The sequence below is a fragment of the Aptenodytes forsteri genome, unplaced genomic scaffold (genome assembly GCF_000699145.1).
Source record: "Aptenodytes forsteri isolate BGI_AS27 unplaced genomic scaffold, ASM69914v1 Scaffold167, whole genome shotgun sequence".
In the NCBI taxonomy this organism is placed as follows: domain Eukaryota; kingdom Metazoa; phylum Chordata; class Aves; order Sphenisciformes; family Spheniscidae; genus Aptenodytes; species Aptenodytes forsteri.
The window spans coordinates 1,229,351-1,256,040 of NW_008795926.1; the positions used below are offsets into that span (position 1 = coordinate 1,229,351).

General features: G+C 37.2%; 1 protein-coding gene across 1 annotated transcript in view; it reads left to right on the top strand.

Annotated features, from left to right (window-relative positions):
* The first annotated feature begins 382 nt into the window (after positions 1–382).
* Positions 383–26,690, top strand: part of MCCC2 (methylcrotonoyl-CoA carboxylase 2) — a 34,983-nt gene continuing 8,675 nt past the window's right edge. The window contains exons 1-14 of the mRNA XM_009285029.2: positions 383–510; positions 3,523–3,607; positions 3,850–3,951; positions 4,530–4,657; positions 7,723–7,835; positions 12,538–12,651; positions 19,311–19,375; positions 20,309–20,408; positions 21,345–21,440; positions 22,702–22,774; positions 22,980–23,056; positions 25,144–25,210; positions 25,483–25,639; positions 26,421–26,535. Of these exons, the coding sequence (XP_009283304.1) occupies positions 459–510; positions 3,523–3,607; positions 3,850–3,951; positions 4,530–4,657; positions 7,723–7,835; positions 12,538–12,651; positions 19,311–19,375; positions 20,309–20,408; positions 21,345–21,440; positions 22,702–22,774; positions 22,980–23,056; positions 25,144–25,210; positions 25,483–25,639; positions 26,421–26,535 (1,344 nt within the window). The 5' untranslated portion in view covers positions 383–458. The remainder of the gene's footprint in view (positions 511–3,522; positions 3,608–3,849; positions 3,952–4,529; positions 4,658–7,722; positions 7,836–12,537; positions 12,652–19,310; positions 19,376–20,308; positions 20,409–21,344; positions 21,441–22,701; positions 22,775–22,979; positions 23,057–25,143; positions 25,211–25,482; positions 25,640–26,420; positions 26,536–26,690) is intronic.

Below are 26,690 nucleotides of genomic sequence, written 5' to 3' on the forward strand. Positions count from 1 at the left end.
GTTTACCAAATTCTGTTTAGTCTAGGTCATTCATCTTTTGGTACAAGAGACGTAGCAGCACTTAATTTGAATCCTTGTGATGTTTTTGACAAAATTAGATTTGAAAAAACAAAGCTGTAACAAAAAATTAACAAAACCTGAAGAATAGCACTCTGTAATGACTAATTCTGTTTTTGTTTATTAAATTTGGAACTAGTCTTTTACAATCCTATTGCACTGGAGAGTTCTCGTGAAGCATGTTTATTAAATGCTTTGGGATGCCTGAGGAAAGCCAGTACATAGGTAGAAATGTTATTACTTTAAAGACAATACAGAGCCAGTATTTAATAAGGTTAAATGAAATTTGGAAGATAGATAAATCTTGTACTTTCTGTGTTTGTTTGTTAAAAAATAATACTGTCACTCTTGGTTAAACTTAAAATGCTGTTTTGTTCCCCACTTAGGAAAACTATGAACGAATGAAAGCACTGGTAACTGAACTCCAAGAGCAAGCAGAAAAAATCAGATTGGGTAAGTATGATAGTCTAGATTTTAGAACACTTGCTTAATTTGGTCCAAACCCCAGTTTTGTTCTTTTGATTTTTTCCCCTATAGCTATACATTCATTAATCAGTTCATTCAGATAGGACATATTTGCTGGACTGTAGTAGTCCTACTGACATTTTAGCTCATCTGCTTAAATCTAGATTTACCATCTTCTGTCAGCTGAAAAATCTTAAAAGCTTTATGTCCAAGCTAACTTTGTTCAAAATTTAGGGTTTTTTTTCAGTAACTCAGGCTAGCTAAGAAAAATGTCCATACCCTTAGCACTTCTTTGTTTACCATAGTATCTAGTGTGTTAACACATTTTTTTTGTTTGCCAGTTGAGTATCAGAGCAACATGCTAATGCAAGCAAATCCATAAATTACTAGAAGCAGACATAAATGAAAGCAAGGCTGATTTAGGCAAACAGAAGATTAATTTCATTGCCAGAGAGGCAAAAAGTAAGCAAGTAGATAGTGAAAACTGGATATTTAGAGTCGGTTAATTTTTAATTAGTTCCAATCTTAGTAATCAATGGAATGTATGTTTCTAATGGCAATATTTTTAAAATAGGATTATTAATAAAAGGCTTTTACTGATACACTGTCCACTTCACTTGCTTCATCCACTGCTGCCTGCTTTTATAACAAATTGTTTTGGCAAATGTGCTTCTGTTTGAGTTGCATGTTAGTCTCTTCACGTGCAAAGAGGATTTTCAAAGACCCCAGCTGTAGTTGTGCTGGCAAACAAAAGCAAGTCTGTAATAGTTTAAAAGATTGAAATCTGTGTTTCATCTTCTTGACTTGTAAGACTACTTGAATTAATTACAGTTGACTATAATTAATGGGGATGATAAAATGAAAATGGTTTATAAATGCTTAACTGTGCTGCCAGAGGTTGAGCGTGCAGCTTTAATTCTCCCCTTCTTGTGTCCATCATGATACTGTTTGTCTCTTCATATACTGTTTCTTACATAATGCAGTTTCTTTTACAGCTTTGGAACGGAGCACAGTTAAGATTTTGTGCTTAGTGTTTTTTCTTGCTTGCTGTGAAACAAAGCTCCAGGATTTCCTGAAGAGATGCTGAAACCCGTGGACTACCTCTGTCTTTTATGTGTGTAGAGACTATTCAGGAATTCCCTATGTGGCTCATGAACTAATGATCATGGCTGCCTTCACTGCTGCACGTTTTCCTGTTCTTGCCCATTGCATGACAACAGGACAAGAACGTGGCCCTCATCTTTTCTCCATCTCAGGGAGATCTACCAGGATGTTAATACACCATTTTGAGTGACATCGATTGAGATTGCTTTGCCTGTCATTTAAGTATATGAGAAGAATTAGGTACTTATGTTGAATACTTTTGAAGGATAAGTGCAACATCTTTTTCTCTGTAAGAGCTGTCTTTCAGAGGGTGAGCTCTTGCTTGATGCCTTTGTAATGAATGCTTCATTCTTTACCTGTTACTTCAGTGGGTAGGGCTTTTGTGAACCCATATCCCATTCTACGGAGTCATCCCCAGCTGTGCAACAGGAAAATGGTCCCTACCCCAAAGAATTTACAGGCTACAATAAGTTACAACAGATGGATTTCTGATGACAACTACAAGAAGCAACTGAGATACTTTTAGTATCTCTGACTGGCAGCAATCATAGCACATCAGCAGTCACAGTGATGTTTTTATAGACATTACTGTAAAGGAGAAATTAAAGAAGGGATTTAAAATTAAATGCCTCCAAGTTTGTTTCGTTGTCAGGGACGCTGCTTCTCACAGTCTACAGAATGGAGGCTAGCATAGGGTAGAGCGAACGTCTTGATCTTGGAAGAGAAAAGTTCAATAGAATGGCTACAGGGCCCAGAGGGCAAGCATTTACAATTAGTGTGTGAAGAGGCAGAGTGCACAGAGGTGAAAAATCACAGGATAGAAAATTATTTTTGCAGCATGACTCTGGGTGTAAATGAGAAAGGCAAGATGGAGGGAGGTCAGAGAAAATGTAGTTACGGTGTGGGATGTTGAGCACTTGGATGAGAGTATTAGCTCTGTGGGTGGATATGAGAGCTTGTATCTTAAGAAACTTGTACAGAAAGAATTTACAAGATTTAGACTTAGGCTGGATATACACACCTAAAGAACAGGCTGACTCAGAAATAAATTGTGGGCTTTCTGGCATGCCTAGCAGGTAGGAAATGATGTGCATAGTGATCAAGGAAGGAGGTAAGAGAAAGGGCTTGAAAGGTAGGCTTAAAAGCTCTGTTTCAGTGGTGCATAGCTGACAAAGAAATCTTGAAGTCTCAGGAGAAATGTTAGCAAAATAGTACCTTCTTCATTTTGGACAGGGGAGACAATTTTAGAGTGATGAGGTGGATCAGTGATCTGTCTACATAGACAATATTTGTATAAGCTGTTGTTATAAAGAGGCTGAGGTCTGTCAACAAATCTTAAGTATTGAATGACATAAGGCTCTAGAGAGCAAAAGATATGATTTAGGATGACCTCAAGTAAAGAGTTGAAGTGAAGCAAAGATAAACTTGATATTAAATGCTGTGTGTCTGAACTCTGCTTACGGTTTTGGAGTAATCCAAGGAAATTAATCCAGATTGTGTAGAGTCTTTCAAGATGGCTATTTTGAACCAATTTTGGGGAATAGTATTTTTGTAGTTCTCACTGCTGTGCTTCTGTCTGTGTGTTTGTGTTTTCAACCCTTCTGTTCAATGCCAAGCAGTGGGGGAAAGTTTCAGACAACTTTGTTTATTAAAGTCTTTACCTCAAGGCTAACTATAAAAAATGAGGGGGAAAATGGAGTAGATCTGAAAAGCAAGCATTTTTATCAATACATTAAATCTGTTTGCAATGAAAACCATTATTTAGTAAATTCATTATTAAGGTCCATACTTCAAAAACTGGGAACTCATCAGTGCTTCCATTCCAAGTTTTAATATAAGTGGTGATTTATCTATCTGTGTCCATACTAAATCTAACAATTTACTATTGTGTCACAGGAGGTGGAGAAAAAGCTCGTAAGCTTCACACATCAAGAGGAAAGCTGTTACCCAGAGAGAGAATCGACAGGCTTATTGATCCCGGGTAGGTACTTTCTTTTTTTAAAAACACTTCAGGTTCTCTTTTGTAGGTAAGTACTGCAACAGGCTTGTTTTCTCTTTAGTTTCCATAAACACTGGCAAATAACACAGCTGAAATTTTACAGAAGTGTTCTTTGAAATACTCTTTTTAAAAAAAAAAAAACCCTCATTAACCTTTTAAGTGAGACTCAATGGCAAATATGGCCAATTCCTTTTTAAAATTGTGTTGTATTTGTCATTATTCAGGTCTCCGTTCTTGGAGTTCTCCCAGTTTGCAGGTTACCAGTTGTATGGTAATGAAGAGGTACCGGCAGGAGGCATTATCACAGGCATTGGACGAGTATCTGGGTGAGAGATACCAGTGATCTACATTATTGGTGATATGAAAAGGAAGAAGGTATAATTTTGGTTAGTTTCCAGTATTAAGCTATTAGCATTTTTAGTCTTTAATTTCTGACACCCAAAAAATTAACAAAGTTGGTATCTTAATTTGTTCAGTCTTAGCTAAAAGGGAGTGATTTTATTTTATTTTTTTTTTAGTTAGTGTATCCCATACGAAAGCAGAACACACAATTTCTGGTGTCTGATGAGGGAGAGAGATTAGTACATCAGTAAGGCAATTTTCAAAAAATAGGGTGGTATTCTCGGCTAAGAATTAGTTTTGCTCACTAAAGTACCTCCAAGACTATTGTTGAAATTAAATATGATACTATACAGCATTATTTTAGGGAGTTAAGAGGCTGTGAAACAGGACATCATAGCACTGAGACTGCTGTTACAATGTGCATTTGAGGGAATGCAGGTGAGGAGGGCTCTTTTTGATCATCAGGGCTTCGAGGGTCCTTGGCATGTTGCAGTTCTTAACCAACAAACATACTTATTCATTAGAAATATTTTTCTCGCTCATAAACTTGTTTTATTTTTAGGGTGGAATGCTTGATTGTTGCTAATGATGCAACTGTCAAAGGTGGTACCTATTATCCCATCACTGTTAAGAAGCATTTACGTGCTCAAGAAATTGCAATGCAAAATCATCTCCCTTGCCTATATTTGGGTAAGTCCCATTGCAGAAATAGCAAATGTCCTTTTTTCATCAATACTGTTACCTCTACAGATTGGTGGCAAATCTTAGCCGGAGGGTACCCATAGCTTCTCAGTACTATCTTTTGCACTGCTGTAGGGCTGGGCTCATAAGATACAGATATAACTATGCCACTGTATCACTTCTTTCTTATTCCTTTCCCTTCTGTCATGCTTGAACAATCCATTCTATAGTCTCATCCAGTCTTAATCCAAATTACAGTTTTAAAAAAAAAGAAGTTATTTTGCCTTTTGGTGGAGCATGTAGCTGTATGAGAAAACTTCCCAAAGAAAAAAAAGTCTCAGTTCCAGAAGTGTCAATAATAATTTGAAATAACAGTTTTTTACAATTTGGGATGAATTTTACTGAAGCAGAAACTTCATTGTGTATTATTTTGCATTTTGAGTATAGTCTATTAAATCAGTATTTAGCCAAACCCTCATGTAAGTTTTACTTACGTGTACTTTTATTAAAGATTAAGATCAGAGTGCTAAATATCTTTAGTATATTACAGGCAGTATTTTCTTAGCCTGTTTTTTAACAAATACAAATGTTTTCTGCCAATGTCTGTCTTTCAGTCTCAATTCCCAATCCAATAACTTTAGAACCCATTAGCCAATTTCAGTCAAATTTGGCAGAGAGATTTAAAAGAGTGTGTATTCCTGTGGATTTTGCGTAAGTCAGCATCAGAGGAGAAAGACCTTTCTACTGTCTCCATTTAAAAAACAGGGTGGGTTAGTCCTTGTCAGTTCTGCTTGGCTTAGCAGCTTACATAGCAGCTGAGAGGCATTAAATGGTTTGCCAGTCGGGATGCTTGTTCTAGTTAAATAGTCAATGTAAATGTAGGTCCTGGCCAGCATAAGCATTTGTAATTTCTTGCCCTGCTGGTAGGCCAAGCATGCAAAGAATACTGAGAGAAGGATTAGGAGAAATGTGAACTTGAAAGTATTGGTGGGGTGGCTACAGGGACACTGTGGGTGGGGACTTTGTGGGATTGTCACACTGCAATGGGAAGAGTCTTGGAGGCAAGGGGAGGGCTAAATTTTATCTCAGTCATAAAAAACCAAAGAAACTTAACTTTCCTGTTTGCAAAACAACTGTATGATTTTTTTAGTGTGAATTATGAGCAAATTCTATTTGTTCAGACAACTCTTACTTTTTTAGTGAGTCATCAGTGAGCAGTTATGTGTGATTCTACTGGTTTAAAATCTTACGAAATGAGGAACTGTGGGACATAGATACGCCTTTGAAACAAAGGTTTAATTTTTTTATGCCACCTTTGAGATGTATAGTCCCTGCATATATAGTGCTTGTCGCTCAAACTGGTGAATTATTTTACTTTTGCAGTTTCTGTACCTGGGCTTGTTTCAGTTCGTTTCAGTTGTGCGATCAAGAGGGAGTGCTTTGTAGTCGGTCAGCACTTTGCTGACCATGTAATTTTCATGCCATTTGAACTGCCTTTTCCCTCAGTAGTAGCTGCCTAGGTGTTAATTCTCTGATGTGGACACCTGGTGCCATTTGTCACTGAGTCAGTCACTGGTGTGGGCATTTTCTTTTGTGTTCAGGGATGGCCTGTTTCGCAACACTGGTATGTTGACCAGGTTGGACTTTGTCTAGTTGCCAGAGTTGATGCTGGTTTGGGAGCGCAGTTCTGCAAAGGCAGGGGAAAGAATCAAAATGTGGCTTCGTGGTGAAGCTGAATGTAGAGCATTACTGGCTGCAGTCATGCAACATGAGAATGTGCATGTGGACTGTTGCTCGTAGATAAAAATTAATTACCAGGAGCCAGAGTTCTCAGGGATGCTTGGCCTCCCTGTGCGTTTCCTGCTAGTATTCTCTCCTTCTTTGGAGTCTTACAACATGATGTATTTTCATTATTTGGGAGGGGAGAGGCAGCTGCAGTTGGAGACCTGTAAGCTGGAGGGCACATCATGAGGCAAGGACACATAATAAATGAAGGTTCCTAAAGATAGTTGTGCTGGTTTTGGCTGGGATAGAGTTAATTTTCTTCACAGTAGCTAGTATGGGGCCGTGTTTTGGGTTTGTGCTGGGAACAGTGTTGATATTACAGGGATGTTTCCATTATTGCTGAGCAGTGCTTACACAGAGTCAAGGCCTTTTCTGCTTCTCACCCCACCTCACCAGCGAGTAGGCTGGGGGGGCACAAGAAGTTGGGAGGGGGCACAGCTGGGACAGCTGACCCCAACTGACCACAGGGATATTCCATACCATATGACGTCATGCTCAGCATGTAAAGCTGGGGGAAGAAGAGGGAAGGGGGGGACATTTGGAGTGATGGCGTTTGTCTTCCCAAGTCACCGTTACGCGTGATGGAGCCCTGCTTTCCTGGAGATGGCTGAACACCTGCCTGCCGATGGGAAGGAGTGAAGGGATTCCTTGTTTTGCTTTGCTTGCGTGCATGGCTTTTGCTTTACCTATTAAACCGTCTTTATCTCAACCCACAAGTTTTCTCACTTTTATCCTTCTGATTCTCTGCCCCATCTCACCGGGGATGGGAGTGGGGGAGCGGCTGTGTGGTGCTCAGTTGCCGGCTGGGGTTAATCCACAACAATAGTATAAGGTCTTCGGTATGTCTGTATAATCGGGGTGTGAAAGTACACATGCTGTACCTCTCGAACTCAGTGGTTAGTCTCGCCCTTTTCTGGAACTTGTGACAGAATTGCAATAGAATAATTGAGTTAAAACTGTACTTTGAAAGTGTTTGTAGTTTAAATGTTTTGCAATAAGATGGGCTTAGAAGTTTGTATAGGGAGGTACGATTGCATCTCTAAGCACATCTGAATTTATTTTCCATTAGAATGATTTGGCTGAATGTTATTGCGTGGGGGGTATTACTATTTTTCTTTTTCTTTTTTTTTTCCAAGAAGAATATCCTAATATACCTAGATTTATGGAAAAACATACAGTGTTACTGATAGTAATTGCTGTATATTTTAAGTAATGTGCAGATACTTTACCAACAACTTAAGTATATAACATTGTTCAAAGACACGTTAATATATTTTCATTCACTCTAGTTGATTCAGGAGGAGCAAATTTACCTCGGCAAGCAGAAGTATTTCCAGATCGAGATCATTTTGGCCGTATTTTCTATAATCAAGCAGTCATGTCCTCACAAGGAATTCCACAGGTAATTTGCTTTTACTTAAGAATGAAATGTACTAATTAGTTTTTATGCTTGCTGCTTTTATCTGGTTTCAAGGCTTGTACCCATGCTTTGTTTTTGACAGCACTGTGTTGTGCTGACCTCATGGCCCAGTCTAGGGATTTGGAGGCACTGTAAACACAATAACTGTCCACAAAAAGTCATAGTTTTGAAGAAGCTGTCTTCTTTCTTGGCCTTAGTGTTAATGACATGACCTACCTGCTCCTATCTTGGGAGTGGGAAAAAAAGGGACTTGACAACATGGTATGTAGGGCCATGTGAGGAAGCACTAGGAAATGTCTTGGAACAGTTGATTATTCTGCATCAACGCTGTAAAGGTGAGGACCGCTTTGATGATGGCTAGTAAATGAGACATACTTCCTACTAACAGGTATGCGTATATTTATATATTCATTTCTGCACTGATGTGCTGCATGATAAAACTGCCCTAACAATGAGGTTATTTTCTAATGTATTAATGATGCACAGAATTACTGTTAGTCACAGTTCCTGGATTTAGAAGTGTTTTTGTGTCATGGGTAGGTCAGGAGTGCATTGCGGTCAGTTTTTTGATGCAAGTGGCATGCTAGGGGAGGTGCACTTCTGGATCTATTACTCATGAAGAATGTAGAAATGTTTGAGGATGTGATTGCTGATGGCAGCCTTGGCTGCAGTGAAAGTAGAGGGCAGAGTATAAGGTCCCAATGGAGGTGAGGAAGGCAGGTAGCAGGATAAAGATTCTGGGCTTCAGGAGAGTAGTCTTGGGCTTGTTAGGGGAATTGTCAGCAGGGACCTGTGAGAGGCTGCCAGGGAGGGCGGGGGAGTCCATGGTCTTCGAAGATAACCTCCTCCAAATAAAGGAACGCTCCAGGAAAGCAGACGATCAGGTCATTCCTACAGAGTTTCTGTCTAATCAGTCAACTCCCAGGCTCTTCATATGGTTGTGTAGCCCTCTCATATACCTGCCTCTTACTCCCCTTTGCAGACCAAAGAATTCAAGCTTACTTAGCAGTTCTTCCTACAGAAAGTGTTCCATACCTTTGATGGACCTAGTTTATCTTCTGTAAACCTTTTCCCAGGTCTCGTCATATCTTTTTTGAGATGAAGGAGCCAGACTGCGCTACTCAATATGTCAACTAATGATGGATATATATGTAATAGCATAATGATACGTACTATTCTCTTTTCTATTCCTTTGCTGGTAGTTCCTAACATCTTTGATTTTTTTGGCCGCTGAGCTGGTGTTTTCACTGAATTATCTTAATTTCAAGAGCCTGCTCCTAGGTGTAGTTGTCAATTCAATGCCTGTCACTTTCTTTTGGCTGGATGAAAGAAGGTGAAGGAAATTTCCGGGATATTCCACCTGAGAAGAAAAATTGTTTTAGAACATCAGGTTTAGAAATAGCTGTTGGAACCTCAGGCAGAGTAAATGTTTAGCTAACTTGCTGTTTCATCTGAGTACTGTCATGGAAGTATTTCACCACCGTATTGTTTTGACATACCTGACTACTGAACTCATCATTAATGTAAAGTGGAAATAGGACTTTATTTTCTTCATTCTTACCAACGTCTGTCATCGAGAGGCATGGTTGGGCTGGAACCATTTTTATTTATTCTTTGTGAGAAGCTGTGCTTGTTTGAATCTCCTAGTCCAAAAGGAGGAACTAGAAGCTAATACTTCATTTCCATGTGAAGCAGATGCACCGGTCTGTATTATATACAGTATTCCATCTGACTCCTCCTTACATGGCAGACATTGGCTTTGCATGATTTCTGAGGAAACTACATTTGTTACCTTGGTACCTTTTCGGCAGATTTCCTAAGCAAGTCAGACTTCAACCATAATTTCCTCTACCAACGAATCCTAAAATACATTGCCTCCAGAGAAATCCAAGGCTGAAGATTCCAACAATACACTAAATCTCTTTAGAAAGTCTGACATAATTTAACTTCTGCAGTTCTTTTCTTTCCAACAATAAAAGTGGAGCAATTGTAGTGATTAGCTAGGTCTCCAGAGGAAAAGCACTGTTTAGTTAGAACAAAAATATTTAGGAAAAAAGACAGTTTACAAGCTGGCTATCCTGCGGAGTCACTAATAGGTCTAGGTTGTACTTTAGATTTATACCTGTGAATAAAATTGGTCCCAGCATTTTTGTGGAACACCAGGTGTCAAAGGAGACAGTCACAGGGCTGTTTTGCTGAATTATCTTTTGAGAAGTTTTGGTAAACCTTATTTTTGCTAGAGACTCCAATCATTATCTGGTATGGGAGTAGTGATTTTTAGATGTTATTTCAAAGATGAATATGTAAACCCAGTTTGCAAGGCTGAAATTACTGATGTTAGGCATGACCTTTCTGGAAATGCCTGGCCCTAAAGTCATGCTGGTGTTTTCCTGAATAACTTGACACAACTTTAACGTATTTGTAAAGTTCCTTATAAAGTTGAATTTGTTTTTATTTCGATTACCATATAGTGTTGCATTAAGAGTGGCATTGTACTCCTATACAATAAAAAATAAGTGTAGGAAAGATTTGCCTTTTAATAAAACACATTTCTGCTTGGGATAACACTGATGAAAGTTTAATTTTCTTGGTCTGACACTGATGAAAGTTTAACTTTCTTAAAATATTTATAGAAGACTGGGAAAAATGTTTTACTGAAGTGCCTCCTTCATTTAAGGGATGCAATACAGGTGTATTTTGTTTGGCAGATATTTCTATCCTTTGTTTCATTTCAGAAAGGCACTATTAACGTTTGTAAATCTGCCATTGATTCTGTGCTAACAGACTGTGGTAGCTAGAATCATCTTCCCTGTCTGAGAGGATATTTCATTAGGAAATGGTGTTAGGAAATTATGCTCCCTCTGATTTCCATTCTGGTTAATTCTTCTGACACGGGAGTCTGGATTTTCTACGTGCTGTTCTTTGTTGTGGCCTGCCTGAAGGTCTGCTTCATCAGCCCTTCTCAATTTTGCCCTTAAAGTGCTTGCTTTTTTTCTTTTTTTTTTCCAGTTGCCTGTGGTGCTTTTAATTTCCCCCTCCACTTTTACCTGTGACTAATTTATTATACTCCTACTGCAGCTTTAAATTGCATTGATATCTGTATGGCTGTGAATCAGAAAGCTGTGATTAGCTTCTCATTAGCCGCTTCCTAAGCTCTCTCGCACTCATATGCTGCATGGATACAATGGGGAGCTGATCAGTGGGTATAAAATACTGTATGTGCATTCAGAACTGTTGATTTTTATTGTGCTAAGTAATTTCTTATGCAGTAATTCAAAGAATGAAGTCAGGAAGTAGCACATTAGTTGGGAATTTGAGGTTGTGCTATTTGAAAAGTAGATCTTGTTTTTTCCAATATATACATATTCCAATTTATGTATTGGAAAAAGTAACACCTGAGTTAAAGTTTAAATGCAGGCACATTTTTCAACACGAGCATGGTAAAATTAAGAGTAGGAAAAAACCACAAATCCTAGGGAAAAAATCAAATGAACTTTTTCCCCAAGTTTCTCCCATATCTAGAGGCATATGTTATCTTTGTATTTACCTGGAGGTATTTATTAAATGCACAACAGAAATACTGCTGATTAATGATGTGACTCTGAATATAATTTAAGATACTGAAAACCGTTTGCTGAAAAAGCTATTTGATTTGATGATGGCAGGTTGACATAGTTCATCTACTCCTGCTTTAGATACAGGTAATGTGATTTGGAAGTTTTATTTCTGTGTGCTGTTTTCTTTTAAGAGCAAACATTAGATTATTATTTAATACAGAACACTACTTGATGTCGCTTTAGAAATATTTCCAAACAATGCAAAATAACATTATTTTGTGGGTTTTTTTTTTTTGCGGTTGTGAAAGAAAGTGTTAGATTAGACAATTACTTTCTTATTGTCTGCCTTTTCCATATGAGTATTCCATTTCTTCTGCTTTACAAGCTGTTTTGAAAGGGTCTTTGGAGGAGCTCCCCTGAAGGAGAAGTGAGAAACTTCACTTTCATGATCATATACTGCTACAGTATTCATCATGTCTGGGGTCAAGTTGGTTTTGTAAAAGTGTCACCAAAATATTACTGGTAGAAAATGTTCACTGGGTAGATGTTCATCTCAAAATTAGGCATAAGGATGAAGCAGAGATTATTTGTACTATAAAGCCTATAACAAGATACTCCACACACCTTGAAGGGGCAGAGTTAATTAGTTGATCCATTGAAGAACTGAAGTTACATACTAGTAGATGTGAGGAATTTTCTTCAAAGGATGTTAACATTGGTGAAATTATGCCAATAAGTAACAACTGAAGCTCTGACTTAAGCGTAAATACCAGGAGCAACCTCTAGGTTTCAACCTTTTTACCATTCATCAGTAAAAAATTTCATGGTAGAACATGCGCCTCTTCAAATGTTTCACATACGTAGCTCGTGGTACTTCATATATGAATTTTCCTGCAGGGTGACCTGAAGATCATAGTTTAACAGACTGCTGAAAACTAGAGGGATGCCCTATTTTTTTGAAGAAAAGCTAAAACATAAATAAAAAGTTTGCTCTGTCGGGCAAAAATAATCTTGAAGTGCTGTCCGGAACCTGTATTAAAATCAATACCATATATAATAGTAGCATGTGCATTTGCTGTTTTTAAGGGTTGGACATTTCATTAACTTGTGGTTTGTTTTCCCAATAGATAGCAGTAGTAATGGGATCCTGTACAGCAGGAGGAGCGTATGTACCTGCAATGGCTGATGAAAGTATTATTGTTGGCAAACAGGGAACAATATTCTTGGGAGGGCCACCACTGGTAAGGATACAGAAGTTTCTAGTAACATAGCCCCAAAAAAATTTGTGCTGCTGACAATTGTACAGCTTAAACTATTGAGAACTTTCTTGGTGAGATATTTCTGGATATTCTGTAGATTAGTTTGCATTTTTTAAGTATATCTGAATGTTTATATCCTGAATTAAATCTTCTCTGTTACAAGTGTATATATAAATCAGACTTTGTTAAGGTGTTTTTATAGTACTGCTTTTAGATTGCTGTGCACATTTAAATGATAAATATGCTTTTTATGTTCAATTATGTAGTCTCTAGGTTTGACTTGAAATAAAAAAAAAAAAAAAATTACAAGCATGTAGATTATATCTCAGAGTCAAGATCAGAGAACTTTAGAAACAGGACTGATCTGCTATATTTTATGTCAGTTTACAGACAAAAGAGATGACTTATGATGGAGTTTGTCATCATTTCCTTACTTTCTTAGTAAGGAAATTGTTTCTAAGGAAACTGACCTGAAGAACTCCTGTGAATTAAAACTTGCTTTATTGTGGAACTCATAGTGGAATTTGTGACTGTGCAAACTGTTGCAGCATAAGACAGCTTTAAGATTACAGTAGCTTGGCTTGAACAGGAAGGGGAGTGCTTGAGTGTTTGTTTTTTTTTAAAAACAGCTGCACCAGTGTATGTTCTAGTGTAGGCTCAGTTTTATACCAATACAAGTAATAGTCTTTGCTAACAAAGATTATTTTACATAACACAAGCTTTATGAGAAGAAAGGAATTTCCAGTAGTAAATGTTATGTTAGTCCTAGAGCTAACAGGTAGGGCAGCACCCAGCACAACTGTTCTAGTCTCAAGTCTGACTGGATAAACCTGCTTTTTTGAAATAGTCAAGTATTTGCTTCATTGAACGAACCAGTCTGAGGCAGCATGTTGGCTCTGTTTCGGTTATAGTCTTTTGGGAACTTTTAGGTGTGCTTCCTGTGACAAAGCCAAGTGCAAATCGAATATCTCTCAGAAGTCCTTCCAACCTGAGCAGGCCTAAATGGAGAAATCACTTTGTAACAGCATTGTTAATGAAGATACTGCTCCACTCAATTCCTGTAGTAATGGAGGAGGGGAGTCTGCTGGAAGTCACTTCTTTCCACCACTTAAGATACTGGGAAAATGTAGCAGGTCCCATAAACTATGGGAAGACAACCACTGACAGATTTTTTTGTTGACCAGTTCCTAAGGCATGGTTGTGTTAATTTCCTTAAAAGCATGAAGAACCTACCTCTGATGTCATTTCGTGTTTACTTGTATAGCACTGCTCTCATTTCCGCAGTATATTTTTGCATTTCATTCTTTGCCTTTACTTTAGGGTGTTTCTTTCCCCACTGTGTCATCTTGATGCTAAAAGTGGATTTAACATTTTATACACTTTTTTTCTTCCAAAATTCAGTGTATAGATGGATTTTAAATTCTTGTGCAGCATTAAAAAAAAAAAAGTCTTATCATTTATGCAGACATACTTTTCTATGGCTGGTAAATGCTAATTACTGTTCCAGAACATCTTAAATAAATTCAGAATGTAACTGGCATATCAAAAGCAGCAGGGACACACACACACCTCTAAGTACAAGGTTACTTTGTTGTCTACCATAATAAAATAACACATTTAGCTTGAAGTATTTTATTATTTCAGTGAAGGCTTTCCAAGTTGACAAGAACAACAAAGTAATCAGCAAAAGCAGATGAAGTAATTAATAGCAACTATGTCATTTAATGCTAATTTGTTTAATGCTCATTAGAATTTAGAATTCTGTAATTTCTTTGTCTGTTGGAATTTCTTTGGCAGTAATTGTTTCAAACGTCTTACCTATGTCTCTGTTCCTTTTTATCTTGTATTAGTCTCTTTCAGCTTGTTGTTTATAGGTAAACAAAGACAAATCCTCCGTCAAAATTAAGCAATTTTCTGTAAATTTATCACTGTAATTTAGATATTAGGAGTTTCTTGGTGAAAAGTGGCATAAATATGAATGAAGATCCTAGTTGAGAATAGTATTAGTTGAGTGAGTAACATTGGGTGATTCATACATCATCTTATTGAGATAAGGAAATTCGTATGATGACAGAAATGAACTTTTACATCAGGCTGTTATTAGCTTTGTTACTGTGTTACAAATAACTGCCCTGGTTTAGGAACACCTGAGCTGTCTTAAGTACAAACTGTTTCTAGGTTCAGCAGAGTTCATTAGCTTAGAGCCAGTGGCATATAAAGTGGCAGTACTGCCTCTAGGGCTTGCTCAGGTTCAGAGTAATCTGTTGCAGAAGCTCAGCTAGTAAATCTGAAAGACCTGAGTAAACTCAGCTCTTCTGACATGGCATTTCCATTGGCAAGAGTGCTGCAGAGTGCTGTGCACCTTGAGTGATTCTGCTTGGAGCTATGTTAGAGCTGGAAGGGTTCATCAGACCCTGGGAGACCCCTTGGGTGCACGGAGTAATGTGTCCTGGAGAGATTACTTAAAGAAAGTTTCTTTCAATCTCCAGCATTAAGCAGATACAAAATAAGACAGCTAATACCCAGTACTACCCAGGAAGCTGGCTAGGAAGCTGAAAAAAAGGGAACCGGACTCTCTTGTTCTAGGAGGATGGTAATCATTTAACATCGCAAGGGAATTTAGGCCATACATGTGTATCACTGAGATGTAGCGCAGGAGACTTTTGCCAGGATAGGCAGCTGAAAAAGGGTGGCCTGAGTCGGGTCTCAAAGGGAAGACTTCACTAGGCAAGTCAGCGACTGCAAGGATGTTGTGAAGTTAGAAAGGATGAAAACTTTTCTCCACTTCCCGAGGAAGATTTCACAACTATCCTCCAATTTAATTTGTTCCTTAGCAACCTGCAGATGTAATGATCCTTATCTTTGTGTGTATAGATCAAACTTTAATATCACTACCTGTCAGCTTTTCTGTTTGGTAGAGCTTTTCATGTTCTCACTGAAAATATTTTGCTTGCCTTTCTCTAAGCATCAAAATTACTTCAGGCTCCCATAGAAACTTCCATTCCATGTTGTAGCAGATATTGTAGCCATTATTGTGTATGCTCTGTTCCCCAAAATGTCTTTGCTATATGAAGAAAATTGGATTGGATTTTATCGCTCACCTGCCTAAAAGAAAACATCCTAAGGAAGTGAAAGAAAATCCCTGATGATAGTTATAATTGGGATGTGTATGCTAAAAAAAAGTGAATCGCCGGTGCAGTCCAAAGTATAAAGCACAAGTTTCCTTGGCCTTCTTTTTAGAAAGGTGAGGAGTAATGACTTCATGAACAGATAGATCTCAATAGTAAGAGAAGTGTCACAGTAGCAGTAATATCTAGGGCCATTCTTCTGCACTCCCCAAGCTGAGTAATCTATATCCTCACCCTTGGTAATACTGCTTGGTAGCTCAGGATGCTGTGTTGACCTGTAGGCTTCTCCATCCCATTCCAGAAACTTCTGAGTCTTCCTTCCCCAGGGAAAATTTGCTACTTTCTGTGCTCAGTGGTGAAGGAAAGTCTGGTAAAAAAGGATAAGTTTGTCAAATTCATGTGTATTTATATGCTGGGGACTCTTCTACGTGTCAGCCTGATCTATAGTGGGAAATGCACATTCTATCTAAAGTTTTTGTTTATTTTTCCTGATGATTGCTAGCTGAAGTAGCTTGAACAGGGATTTCTTTGAAAATCTTCACATGTCTTGTCAAGGCTCTATTTGCAGTCTGTTAGAATTTAATGAACTTTAAGAAAGTTAGTACTATTTAAACTGCGGTTTGTAGAATGCTCTGTTGCACTGCAGTACCTGGGAAGGTGGTGGAACAAATAATCCTGGAAGCTATTTCCAAAACCACTACGGACAAGGAGGTGACTGCGAGTAGTCGGCATGGATTTACAATGGGGACATCAGGCCTGACCAAACTGATAGCCCTCTATGCTGAGATGACTGGCTCAGGGGAAGCAGAGAGAGCAGTGGATGTTGTTTATGTTGACTTTGACTTTTGACACTGTCTTCCGTAACATCCTCGACAAACTGATGAACTACAGACTGGGTAAATGGGCAGTGGGGTAGTCTGAGAACTGGCTGAACTGCTGGGCTCAAGCTGGAGGTCAGTCACTAGTAGTGTACCCCAGAGGGGAGTACTAAGACCAGTACTGTTTAACATCTTCATTGGTGACCTGGACAATGGTCCAAAGTTCACCATCAGCAAATTTGCAGATGATAAAAACCTGTGAGGAGTCTTTAATAGAGCAGATGATTGTGCTGCCTTTCAGAGGGACCTCAACAGGCTGGAGAAGGGGGCTGAATAGAACCTTTTGAAGTTAAACACAGCAGGCAAATGCTCCATGGAAGGAATAATCCTGGCCACCAGAACAGGCTGGGGACCAACCAGCTGGGAAGATGCTTGGCAGAAAAGGCACTGTAGGTCCCGGTGAGCACCAAGTTGAACATGAGCCAGCAATGTGCCCTTGCAGCAAAGGCAACGAGCAACATCCTGGGCATGCATTAGGGAGAGTGTTTCCAGCAAGTCAAGGGTGGTGATCCTTCCCATCTACTCAGCCCTTGTAAGACACATTTGGGGTGGTAAGTCCAGCTCTGGGCTTTCCAGACCAAGACAGACATGGACATACTCAAGTGAGTCAGTGGAGGTCCATGAGGATGATGAAGAGACTGGAGCATCTGTGATATGAGGAGAGGCTGAGAGAGCTGGGACTTTTTAGCCTGGTGAAGAGATGGCTCAAGGAGAATCTATCCATGTGTATGAATACCTTGCAGGGGGGAGTAAAGATAGTAGAGCCAGACTTCTCCTTGGTGCTCAGTGACAGATCAGGAGGCTACAGGGCACAAAATGAAATATAGGAAATTCTATTTAGATGTAACAAAACACTTTTTTACTGCAGGGGTGGTCATGCTGAACAAAGTTGTCCAGAGAGGTTATGGAGTCTCCATCCTTGGAGATATTCAAAACTTAACTGTACATGCTCGTGAGCAACCTCCTCTGGTTGACCCTGCTTTGAGCAGGGGAGTTAAACTAGACAATCTCCCAGGGTGGCTGACTGACTCCACAACTCCGATTCTGTGATTTGTAGAAGGAAAACTTCACCTCTGTGGAAGAGGAAAAAAGCCGTTTTTGTAAAGTTCATTAAAATGAGTGTATAGATTTCAGCACTAATAGAAATCAGTGCTCTATTCAGATTTGTTCAAAGTTCTGCAGTAGTCACACAATTGTAATATAACTGCATACTGTGTCAGACACATAAAGAGAGAGATATAGAATTGTTTCATAGAATCATAGAATAGAATCACAGAATCATTTAGGTTGGAATAGGCCCTTAAGATCATCGAGTCTGACTGTAAACCTAACACTGCCAAGTCCACCACTAAACCATGTACTTAAGTGCCACATCTCCATGTCTTTCAAATACCTCCAGGGATGGTGACTCAACCACTTCCCTGGGCAGCCTGTTCCAGTGCTTGATAACCCTTTCGGTGAAGAAATTTTTCCTAATTTCTCTTAAAAATATGTTCTTCTGTTTGTTGTTTGATGAAGACTCAAGTTAATTATGTCTCTGACAGAAACTTTTCATTAATTAGTATCAGAATGCCACACTTTCATATTACATGGGTAGCCATTCAAATTTAAAAGCAAAAATCCTACTAGTGAAGAAATATCTATGCTTAATTTTACAAACTTGACAGTTTGGAGGTGTGCGTGTGTGTGTATTTATGTATTTAGTGTGCTTCGGTTTTAGGCACAAAACTTGGAAACTGAAATCTGTTTTAGAAGTGATGATAGTTTTCTCTTCCCTTGTCTCTTACACTACCTCTGTACTCTCCGTGCGTGATGAATAATGGTTTCACCAGCTTGCAAGGAATCCTTTTCAAAGGACTTACGGTAGAGTAGAAATGCATCAAGAAGTTTGGTTTTTTACCATGCAGTAAATGATACTGCTTTGTTTTAAGGAGGAGTGCACTCACTCTCGAATTACCCTGTCAGGTCTAAGATTTGACAGATCTAGGATTTAGATTGTGCATTCCAGGTATTTTTATGGAGACGTCATACTTGATCCAAACAGTTTTATGCCATTAATATGCTTTTTTAAAGAAAATTATTCTTACTAAATTATTGTGTGTTTAATGGAAGATTTAGAAAATAAAAACTCCTAATGATTGTTTTATGGATAATATTTAAATAAGTTAAAATTCATGGAAGAAGAGTTTGTATAGAGAAAGCAAAGTCAAAGAATGCTAAATTTCAACTGAGGTATTGTTTGTTTGAAACAATGCAGGAAAGTATCATGTTTGAAATTGCTTGTTAAGGGCTAAAAAACTTTTTGTGAAAATGCATGTTCATATATCTAAAGGGTGTGTAAGTATACTCACACTAATAATGGACACAGCAATAAATACAACAGTAAGTGGAGAATCTTTCTCAATAAAAACTACATATTAATGCTAGAATAAGGATACAAAGTCAGAGAAATTAAATAATTTTGACAAGACTCTGTGTTGTCACATTTTATATGCTCTGAGACAGAGTAACTGAGGAAATGTTATTAATGAAGAAGCATTTTGTGAAAATCTCTTATTGCTATAATTAAGCCAGTATAAACATTAATGCAAGACAAGTGTCAACTCTAAAGCTCATTTTCCTTTTCTTGTGGTAGGTTAAAGCAGCAACAGGTGAAGAGGTATCAGCAGAGGATCTTGGAGGGGCAGATCTTAACTGCAGGTTTAAAGAAATATTTTCCCAGAGTTAATTTCTTCCATCCTTTAGACTTTAGTAGGGTATATTTTATTTTATTTTTTTAATTTATATGTAGATCTTTTTTAAACTAGATTTAGATTTTGAAAATTAAGATCTTCTGTGTCCTTATTTGGTGCTGATGAACCATTTTATTGCTAGAGTAGCATAGTTACCTTAAGTTACTCTAGTTAGGATCTTGTTTCTTTCATTTACTACTTTAAAATACTTTTGTGTCTATTGTACTGCAGCATCACGCATAATATGGAAGACTTTTCTGTACTGTTTAATACTGAGTGTTAATAGAATAATACACACTGAGAAAGAGAACATATTTTGCAGATTGTGTCTTTCTTACTGTCAGTTAGAACCTGTTACAAACAAGATGAAAATAGCTTGTGTTTTTGTAAGGGAATACTTGTTATCAAAACAAAGAATTCTACGCACTTTCTAGTTCTAAAATGAAAAGAATAGTAAACAAAGTTAGGTATTACTGTACAATAGGTTAAGTATTACTGTACTTAATTTTAATTCAGTTTACTGAAGAGAATAATTATTTTTAAGGGCAGTTCATAACATTTCTGTAAACATGTTTTCTTTATTATTTCAAATGAATTTTAATTTCATTTGAACAATGTTTGTCATCTTTTATATTGTCATTTAGATTTTTTACTTCATAGAGTTGCTATTCTATGTCGTGTCTGATAACTCAGATGTACTGTTTCAAAAAAAAGTTCAGGCATGGGTTTTATTTTGAAAGTAAATAAACTCCATAACAAAACATGGGGAGCTGTATTGTGGCATCTATATTTTAAAGATAAATAAAACTTTTAAAGTCTTAAAATTTTTTAAAACTTCAAATTTTCATTGTCAGATTTTTTTTTTTTAAGTCTTCATATTGCTATTGTTACTTATGTACAGAAAATCTGGTGTAACAGATCATTATGCTTTGGATGACAATCATGCACTTCATCTAGCAAGAAAAGCTGTAAGAAGCTTAAATCTCCAAAAGAAAGTAGACGTAAGTGTATAGAATCTGAAAACATTGCATTGTTTAAATTAGGAATGCTTTTCTTCGTCTGATTTATACAACACATTTTTTGTCTCTGACTTTAGACACTTTGAAAATGGAAATTATGGTTCTTGTCCTTAAAGATTTCTCTAATGTTTCAGTTCTGCAATTACATTCCTGCTGCATTATTCCCAGTAAAATCACTGGGATTACATGCAGGAGTGAAGCAACCAGAACAGTGCTTCAGAATCACAGAATTACGCTTTAAGATTAACGCGGTCTTGCAAGGTGCTTAATTTAATTTTAAGCCCACATGATCATTCCCATAGACTTAAAATTGGATACCTGCTAAAGCATCTTTTTGAATACACATTTTCTATGATTATTAATGAAAGGTATAAAACTGAGGGGATAGACCTAAATCATGTCATTGTATTGTATTGATTTAAAAATTCTTTGTAGAAGACAGGATGGATAGCATATGGGGGAGGAATTGCCTTAAGTTATTTTGGCAGGAGACACCAGAGGGTGAATTGAAGATTAAAGCTCAGCAGCTGAAGGAAGGCAAGATGTTGTATTCAGTTGCATGGCAAAAATCTTCACTGCTCTTTCAGAGTACTACCTGCCTAATAGGGCACAGGGGGAGGGTAAGCAATGGGAGGGCATGCTTAATTTTTGATAACATGGAAGAAGTGGAGCACGTATGGAGGTATACGCAGGAGTAGAAACAAAGGTAACAGTAAGTGAGAAAGTGTTATCAACCTTCAGTTTGAGAAACTTGATCTTTACGCAAAATGAAGACAAGCCAGTACAGGCATTTTGATGTGGTTGATGAAGAGAATACTGTGCTCAAAGCAGTTGGCAAAATAATTGTTTGTTTTTTTAAGTCATAATGTGGACTAATAATTTCTTTGTTGTGTAAATTGATTTGTTAAATTGTTACAGGTGACTATAGAACCATCAGAAGAGCCTTTATTTCCTGCTGATGAAATATATGGAATAGTTGGCGACAAGCTAAAAAGAAACTTTGATGTCAAAGAGGTATGAATACAAATGCAAGATCCGCATGCCCATACATGCATGCACTCAGTTTTCTTGCAGGAAATCACTCTTTATATCATCATGGTTTGTCTACAGAAATCTGATTTGGTGTATATAGTGAATATTTAAATTTCATAAAATCTTTTAATGTATTTTTTTATATTTTCGTCCAGCAGATCCATGCTATGACATGTTGAAAATATAATGCTTTTTGGTTATACTTTTAAGAAGAATGAGCAAGGATGAGAGATTGATAACATTCTGAAAAAGCTGACAGAAAATAGGGAACTTTGCATTGGCAAAGCATTCTATAGACTTGCCGAATGATGCGATAGCGTTCTTTTTCTGTTAATCCTGTGAAAGTAAAGATCAAATATTTAAAAAATTATGGAGTGTAAGCACCCCAAACACTTCAGTGCTCTCCCAACCACATATGGAGACTATTGTACTCTACTGCAGGTCTAGTGTAATTATTTGCCTCGGTACCTTCATCCGAGACCACATCCTTTCTCATATTTTGCATAGGTCCCATATTCAGAGCCTTTTTCACTACCAACCAAGTATTTATTTTAGGAAGAGTCTTAGTATGTACCTTTCGTGAAATCTTTTGTCAGAAATTACTAGGATTTGCTTTGTGTTAAGGGAAAAAAAGATGAAGACTTTCATTGATTCTCACTTACACTACACTCTCGAAAGTTGTAATAGCTTGGATTTATGTTCTTTTAAAATTGAAATAAATATCTTCTGGCAAATGTCTTGCTAGCAGTGGATCTATATTTATATAAAATGGCTGCTTTGCATCTCAGAGAAACCTCAGAACAGACCTTCATTATTTTTGCATGTCACAAACTTAAGCAAAGCTGAAAATAAACTTCTCTCTGAGAAAGTGACTCATGGCTGTATATGTTTTTCTCTTTATAAATGTGAGTCTATTGATTAACGTTTAATATAACCAGAGGTAGCAGTTTTTCTTTGAAATTTAACTAATCAGGAAAACTTTGTTCCTGTATAAATTAAACTGTTCGGTTAGAATATTCTTAATCTTGAAATTCCATTTTTTGTAAACATGTAGATAAATCACACTTTAAAAAGTAAATGGGCTTTGCCTGCCATCCAGACTATTTATATGGTGGGCTGCTTGACGTTCTCTAAATGGAAAGCATTTATTTTAAGTTATATGTTAGCATGATCTTTCTTTCTAAACATATTAAAAACTATTAAGGATTAGGAATTTCATTTTATTTTTCTCTTTTTTCTTAAGGTCATTGCTAGAATTGTAGACGGAAGTAAATTTGATGAATTCAAAGCCTTGTATGGGGATACTTTAATTACAGGTATTTAGAAATATAATTATTCTGTACATGTTCCCACTGGTTTTATAGATTGGATTCATTCTGTTTGGCTCACCCATTGATATTTTTAATAACATTTTTCTTCAAAAGAAATGCAGTTTCTGTTACCAAGAGAAAGTTTTACCCTTATACGCTGTGGGAGAATCAATATATGTGAAGATTTTACAAACTTATCTTTCTCCTTCAGGATTCGCAAGAATATTTGGTTATCCAGTAGGAATTATTGGAAACAATGGAGTTCTTTTCTCAGAATCAGCAAAAAAGGTAAATAAATAGATTATTGGCTTCTTTGTCATTGAGAAACAAAGCTGCTGGTGGACAACTTGGTTTTGAAATGAGGAACTTTTTTAAATAATGAAAGTGGACTGCATCCACGTTTTTCATGTAAACATGGAATAGCTTAATAAGCCGTAAAAATAATTGACCATATTTTAGAAAGTGTTCTGTAGATTTTCCTGATATGAAGTGAATAGGTCAATAGGGAAATACAGTTAGAAAAACAGCATTTGAATTTGTGTGACTGCAACACAGTTGAAGTAGTATATCCTGAAACTTACAGCAAGTACAAGAAAAGTCCATGCTGATTGCATAAAATACCCTATTAGTTATAATTCCTAACCTCTAAACTGTGAAGTACTACAATACATCACGTCATTGTTTTTGTAATAACTGGAAAATTTCAAACCTGCATTCCACTACTCAGTTCATTGGTTTACCAGAGATTTAATTTTCATACTTTGCTGCGGCAGCTCCTGGCTTAGACTAATGAGTGAAAACATGTGCAGTCTCATAAAATCTGTGAACTAAAATACCTGTTTTGTGAATTAAAGGCCATCTTTGATGGAATATTGTGATTGCATTACAGTTAACAGTGCTTTACAGATTGGGCTTGGGGGACTGGTGGTGATAAAGAGTTTCTGGGCAAAGTGGTTACTTACCTTGTTCTGTGTTGTTTAGTTTAGTTCTTTATTTCTTCAGGAAACTACTGTCAGTTGAATTTTTTGTAATAGCCATTATATATGGTAGTTTTGTTCTAGCAGGCTCCTCAAACTAATGGTGAGGAAATCAGTATTAAAAATCTATAGGAAAAAGGAAGCCTTGATGAGATATTTGGAGAAAGGAAGTAATTTTACTTGATTTGTTGCTTTAATAAAATAATACATGAAATTGAGTTTCATGTACTGTAGGAATACTTTCAACTTGGAGCTCTGCAGTAAGTGACATTGGTTTTGGCTAGTATTTGTTTAACACAGTTATTTCCAAATTGAAAATAACTCTTTCAGTATTTCTAATACTTTCGGTATTGTTCTGATAATTTAGGGCTGCAACTTTTTTCCTACCAATGAAAAAATGTAAGGAATCTTCCTCTGCTGACTTCTGCTGGCATATCAGTACTGTAAGAGGAGATGGGCTAGTTTCACTTGTTTCACTTCTAGAGAGACCTTTGTTGATGATGTTGCTTCTGTAAGCATCATAATCTAACAATATGCCTTTTTTTCTTTTCCATTTTTGTAATGAGTTGTGACACATCTTTTTCCCATAATATCACTATGCTTTTCGAGTGCTTCTCTGAAAAAGCTAGCTGAAGATTATGCTTTATGATTTTTCTCTCTTTTTTGTTTTCTTTTCATAAATTTTGCTGGTTTTGTATTGTGAAGAAGTTAGTTTTTTTCAGTTACTGGGCTATGTACCTTTTTTTTTTTACCAGCAGTGTGTAAATAAGCTGAGGAACTTTATTGATTTAGATTATTTCTAGTTGAAACAGAAGCTTGGAATGTACTATTTGTATATTTGCTAGGAAAATGGTCTTTTCCTCAAAAATCGGGAGAGGGCATCTGCCCTGAGAAAAAGGAAAGAGTGTTACAGCAATTGGCAGGGCCATGAGCAAATAGTGTATGTGGGCCTTTCCCAGTCTCAGAGAATAATTTTCTTTTGTACAGGAAATGGGGATGTATTTTTTTTCTGACTGGCTGTCTTAATTTCCATGACAGTCTTACAAAACTCAGTGTCAGATGCCACACTGTGAAGCTGTCTGTGGTTTAACTACACATTGGCTGAGTCAAAACAGTTGAGCTTTTCAGTATCAGCAGTAATGCTTTTTAAGGATATTATTTCTGCTTTACCCTTGGTCTCACACATTTTTGGCATATTCTTACTTCTGCTAGAGTGAATGCATGTTTTGCAGTTGACTTTGGATGAAGCAGAAGTAGTACAGCACTTCATGATGCAAATACTCCCATGGACTTCAGTGGAAGGAGACTTGTCACAGACTTCAGAGTGCTGGTAGTGGTATCTTCACTAATACAACTTTAATGGCTTACTTTTTTTTTTTCTCCCTTTCCTCTCCACAGGGTACACATTTTATCCAGTTGTGTTGCCAGAGAAATATTCCCCTTGTGTTTTTGCAGAATATTACAGGTGAATAAGCTCAATATTTTGAAGTTTCACTATGTTGTAGTCTTTGCTGTTAACTGTTGAGGCTATGACTTTTAGACAGCATCTTCTGTGCTTTGTTGTACCTGTATCTCCAGCCTTTTCTGAAATCAGCCTGTCAGCAGCTGGTGAAGGCCTTGCCTTATGATTTGTTCTTCAGTTTTTTCTGCATGTGCTAAAAAGCAGATAGTATGACATATAGCACAGTATAGTAATATAAAGTTAGCGAGCCTTTTTTTGATGTCGTAATTCTTTAGGTTTCATGGTTGGTAGAGAATATGAAGCTGGAGGGATAGCAAAAGATGGTGCCAAGATGGTAACTGCGGTAGCTTGTGCCAATGTACCTAAAATAACAGTGATTATCGGTGGTTCTTACGGAGCTGGAAACTATGGGATGTGTGGAAGAGCATATAGGTAAGTGTTACTTCAAATTATGACAGGAGATAAGACTAAGTTGAGAGAACGTAACCGTGAAGTACCATTCTGAAAAACTGTCTAAACTCTTGCAGAAGTTGTGCTATTTGGAAAACAAACCAGTTCTCAGTGAATATGGTTATAAGTAAATAACAGCCTGACAAACCTGTTGAGATTGATAGGCTCATGTTTAACCTTGAATTAGGTGATGGAGGAGATCTTCTAACATGTAAACGTGCTGACATGCTTTTCTCCCATTTTAGCTCTTGGGGGAAAAATTGAACAGTCCTTTAACAATCATTAGGCAGTATGGGCTGGTCGTTCAATCTGCATTCATATGAAGAGTACCAGCTTGTGTAAAAAATCCTTATTCACTTTGATGAGCCTGTTTTTATGAGTAATGTTTGCAGAACCCCAAGGATTTATTTTTTTGACCCTTTGGACATGACTCACATAAATGTTTTTTTCATTTTTCAAGGTCCCTGATACTATTGAAGTTGTTGGTGATATTTTTAAAGAGAAAAATTCCTGGGGGGGTGTGAGATGAAGAGATTCAAGAAAGAGAGAAATAAATTTTTAAGGTGATTGAATATAGAAATGAGCAGAATTTTCGCATTTTCAAACATAATGCTGCAAGCATTGAAGTACATTAATTTGCATTCTTTAAAAACCAATACATTGTAAGATTCTCATGCATAGAAATAAATTCTGAGTGAGAAATAGTTCTTTACTAGGAAATAAGGCACTGTCTTATTTTAATATTTAATATGGTCTTTTTCAGTCCGAGATTTCTTTACGTGTGGCCAAATGCTCGCATATCGGTGATGGGAGGGGAACAAGCTGCAACTGTTCTAGCTACAATAGCTAAGGACCAAAAAGCAAGGGAGGGAAAACAGGTACTTCTTTCATTTGCAGTAATGTCATTATCATTTACTCTTTCACTGGAGTTGCTCACTTTATTAGCTAGGAAAGGATGTTACAGAGTGAGACACCAATGAACTATCATTCTCCCAGTGACACGTGCATTGACAAACATGAAGCATTTATGAAA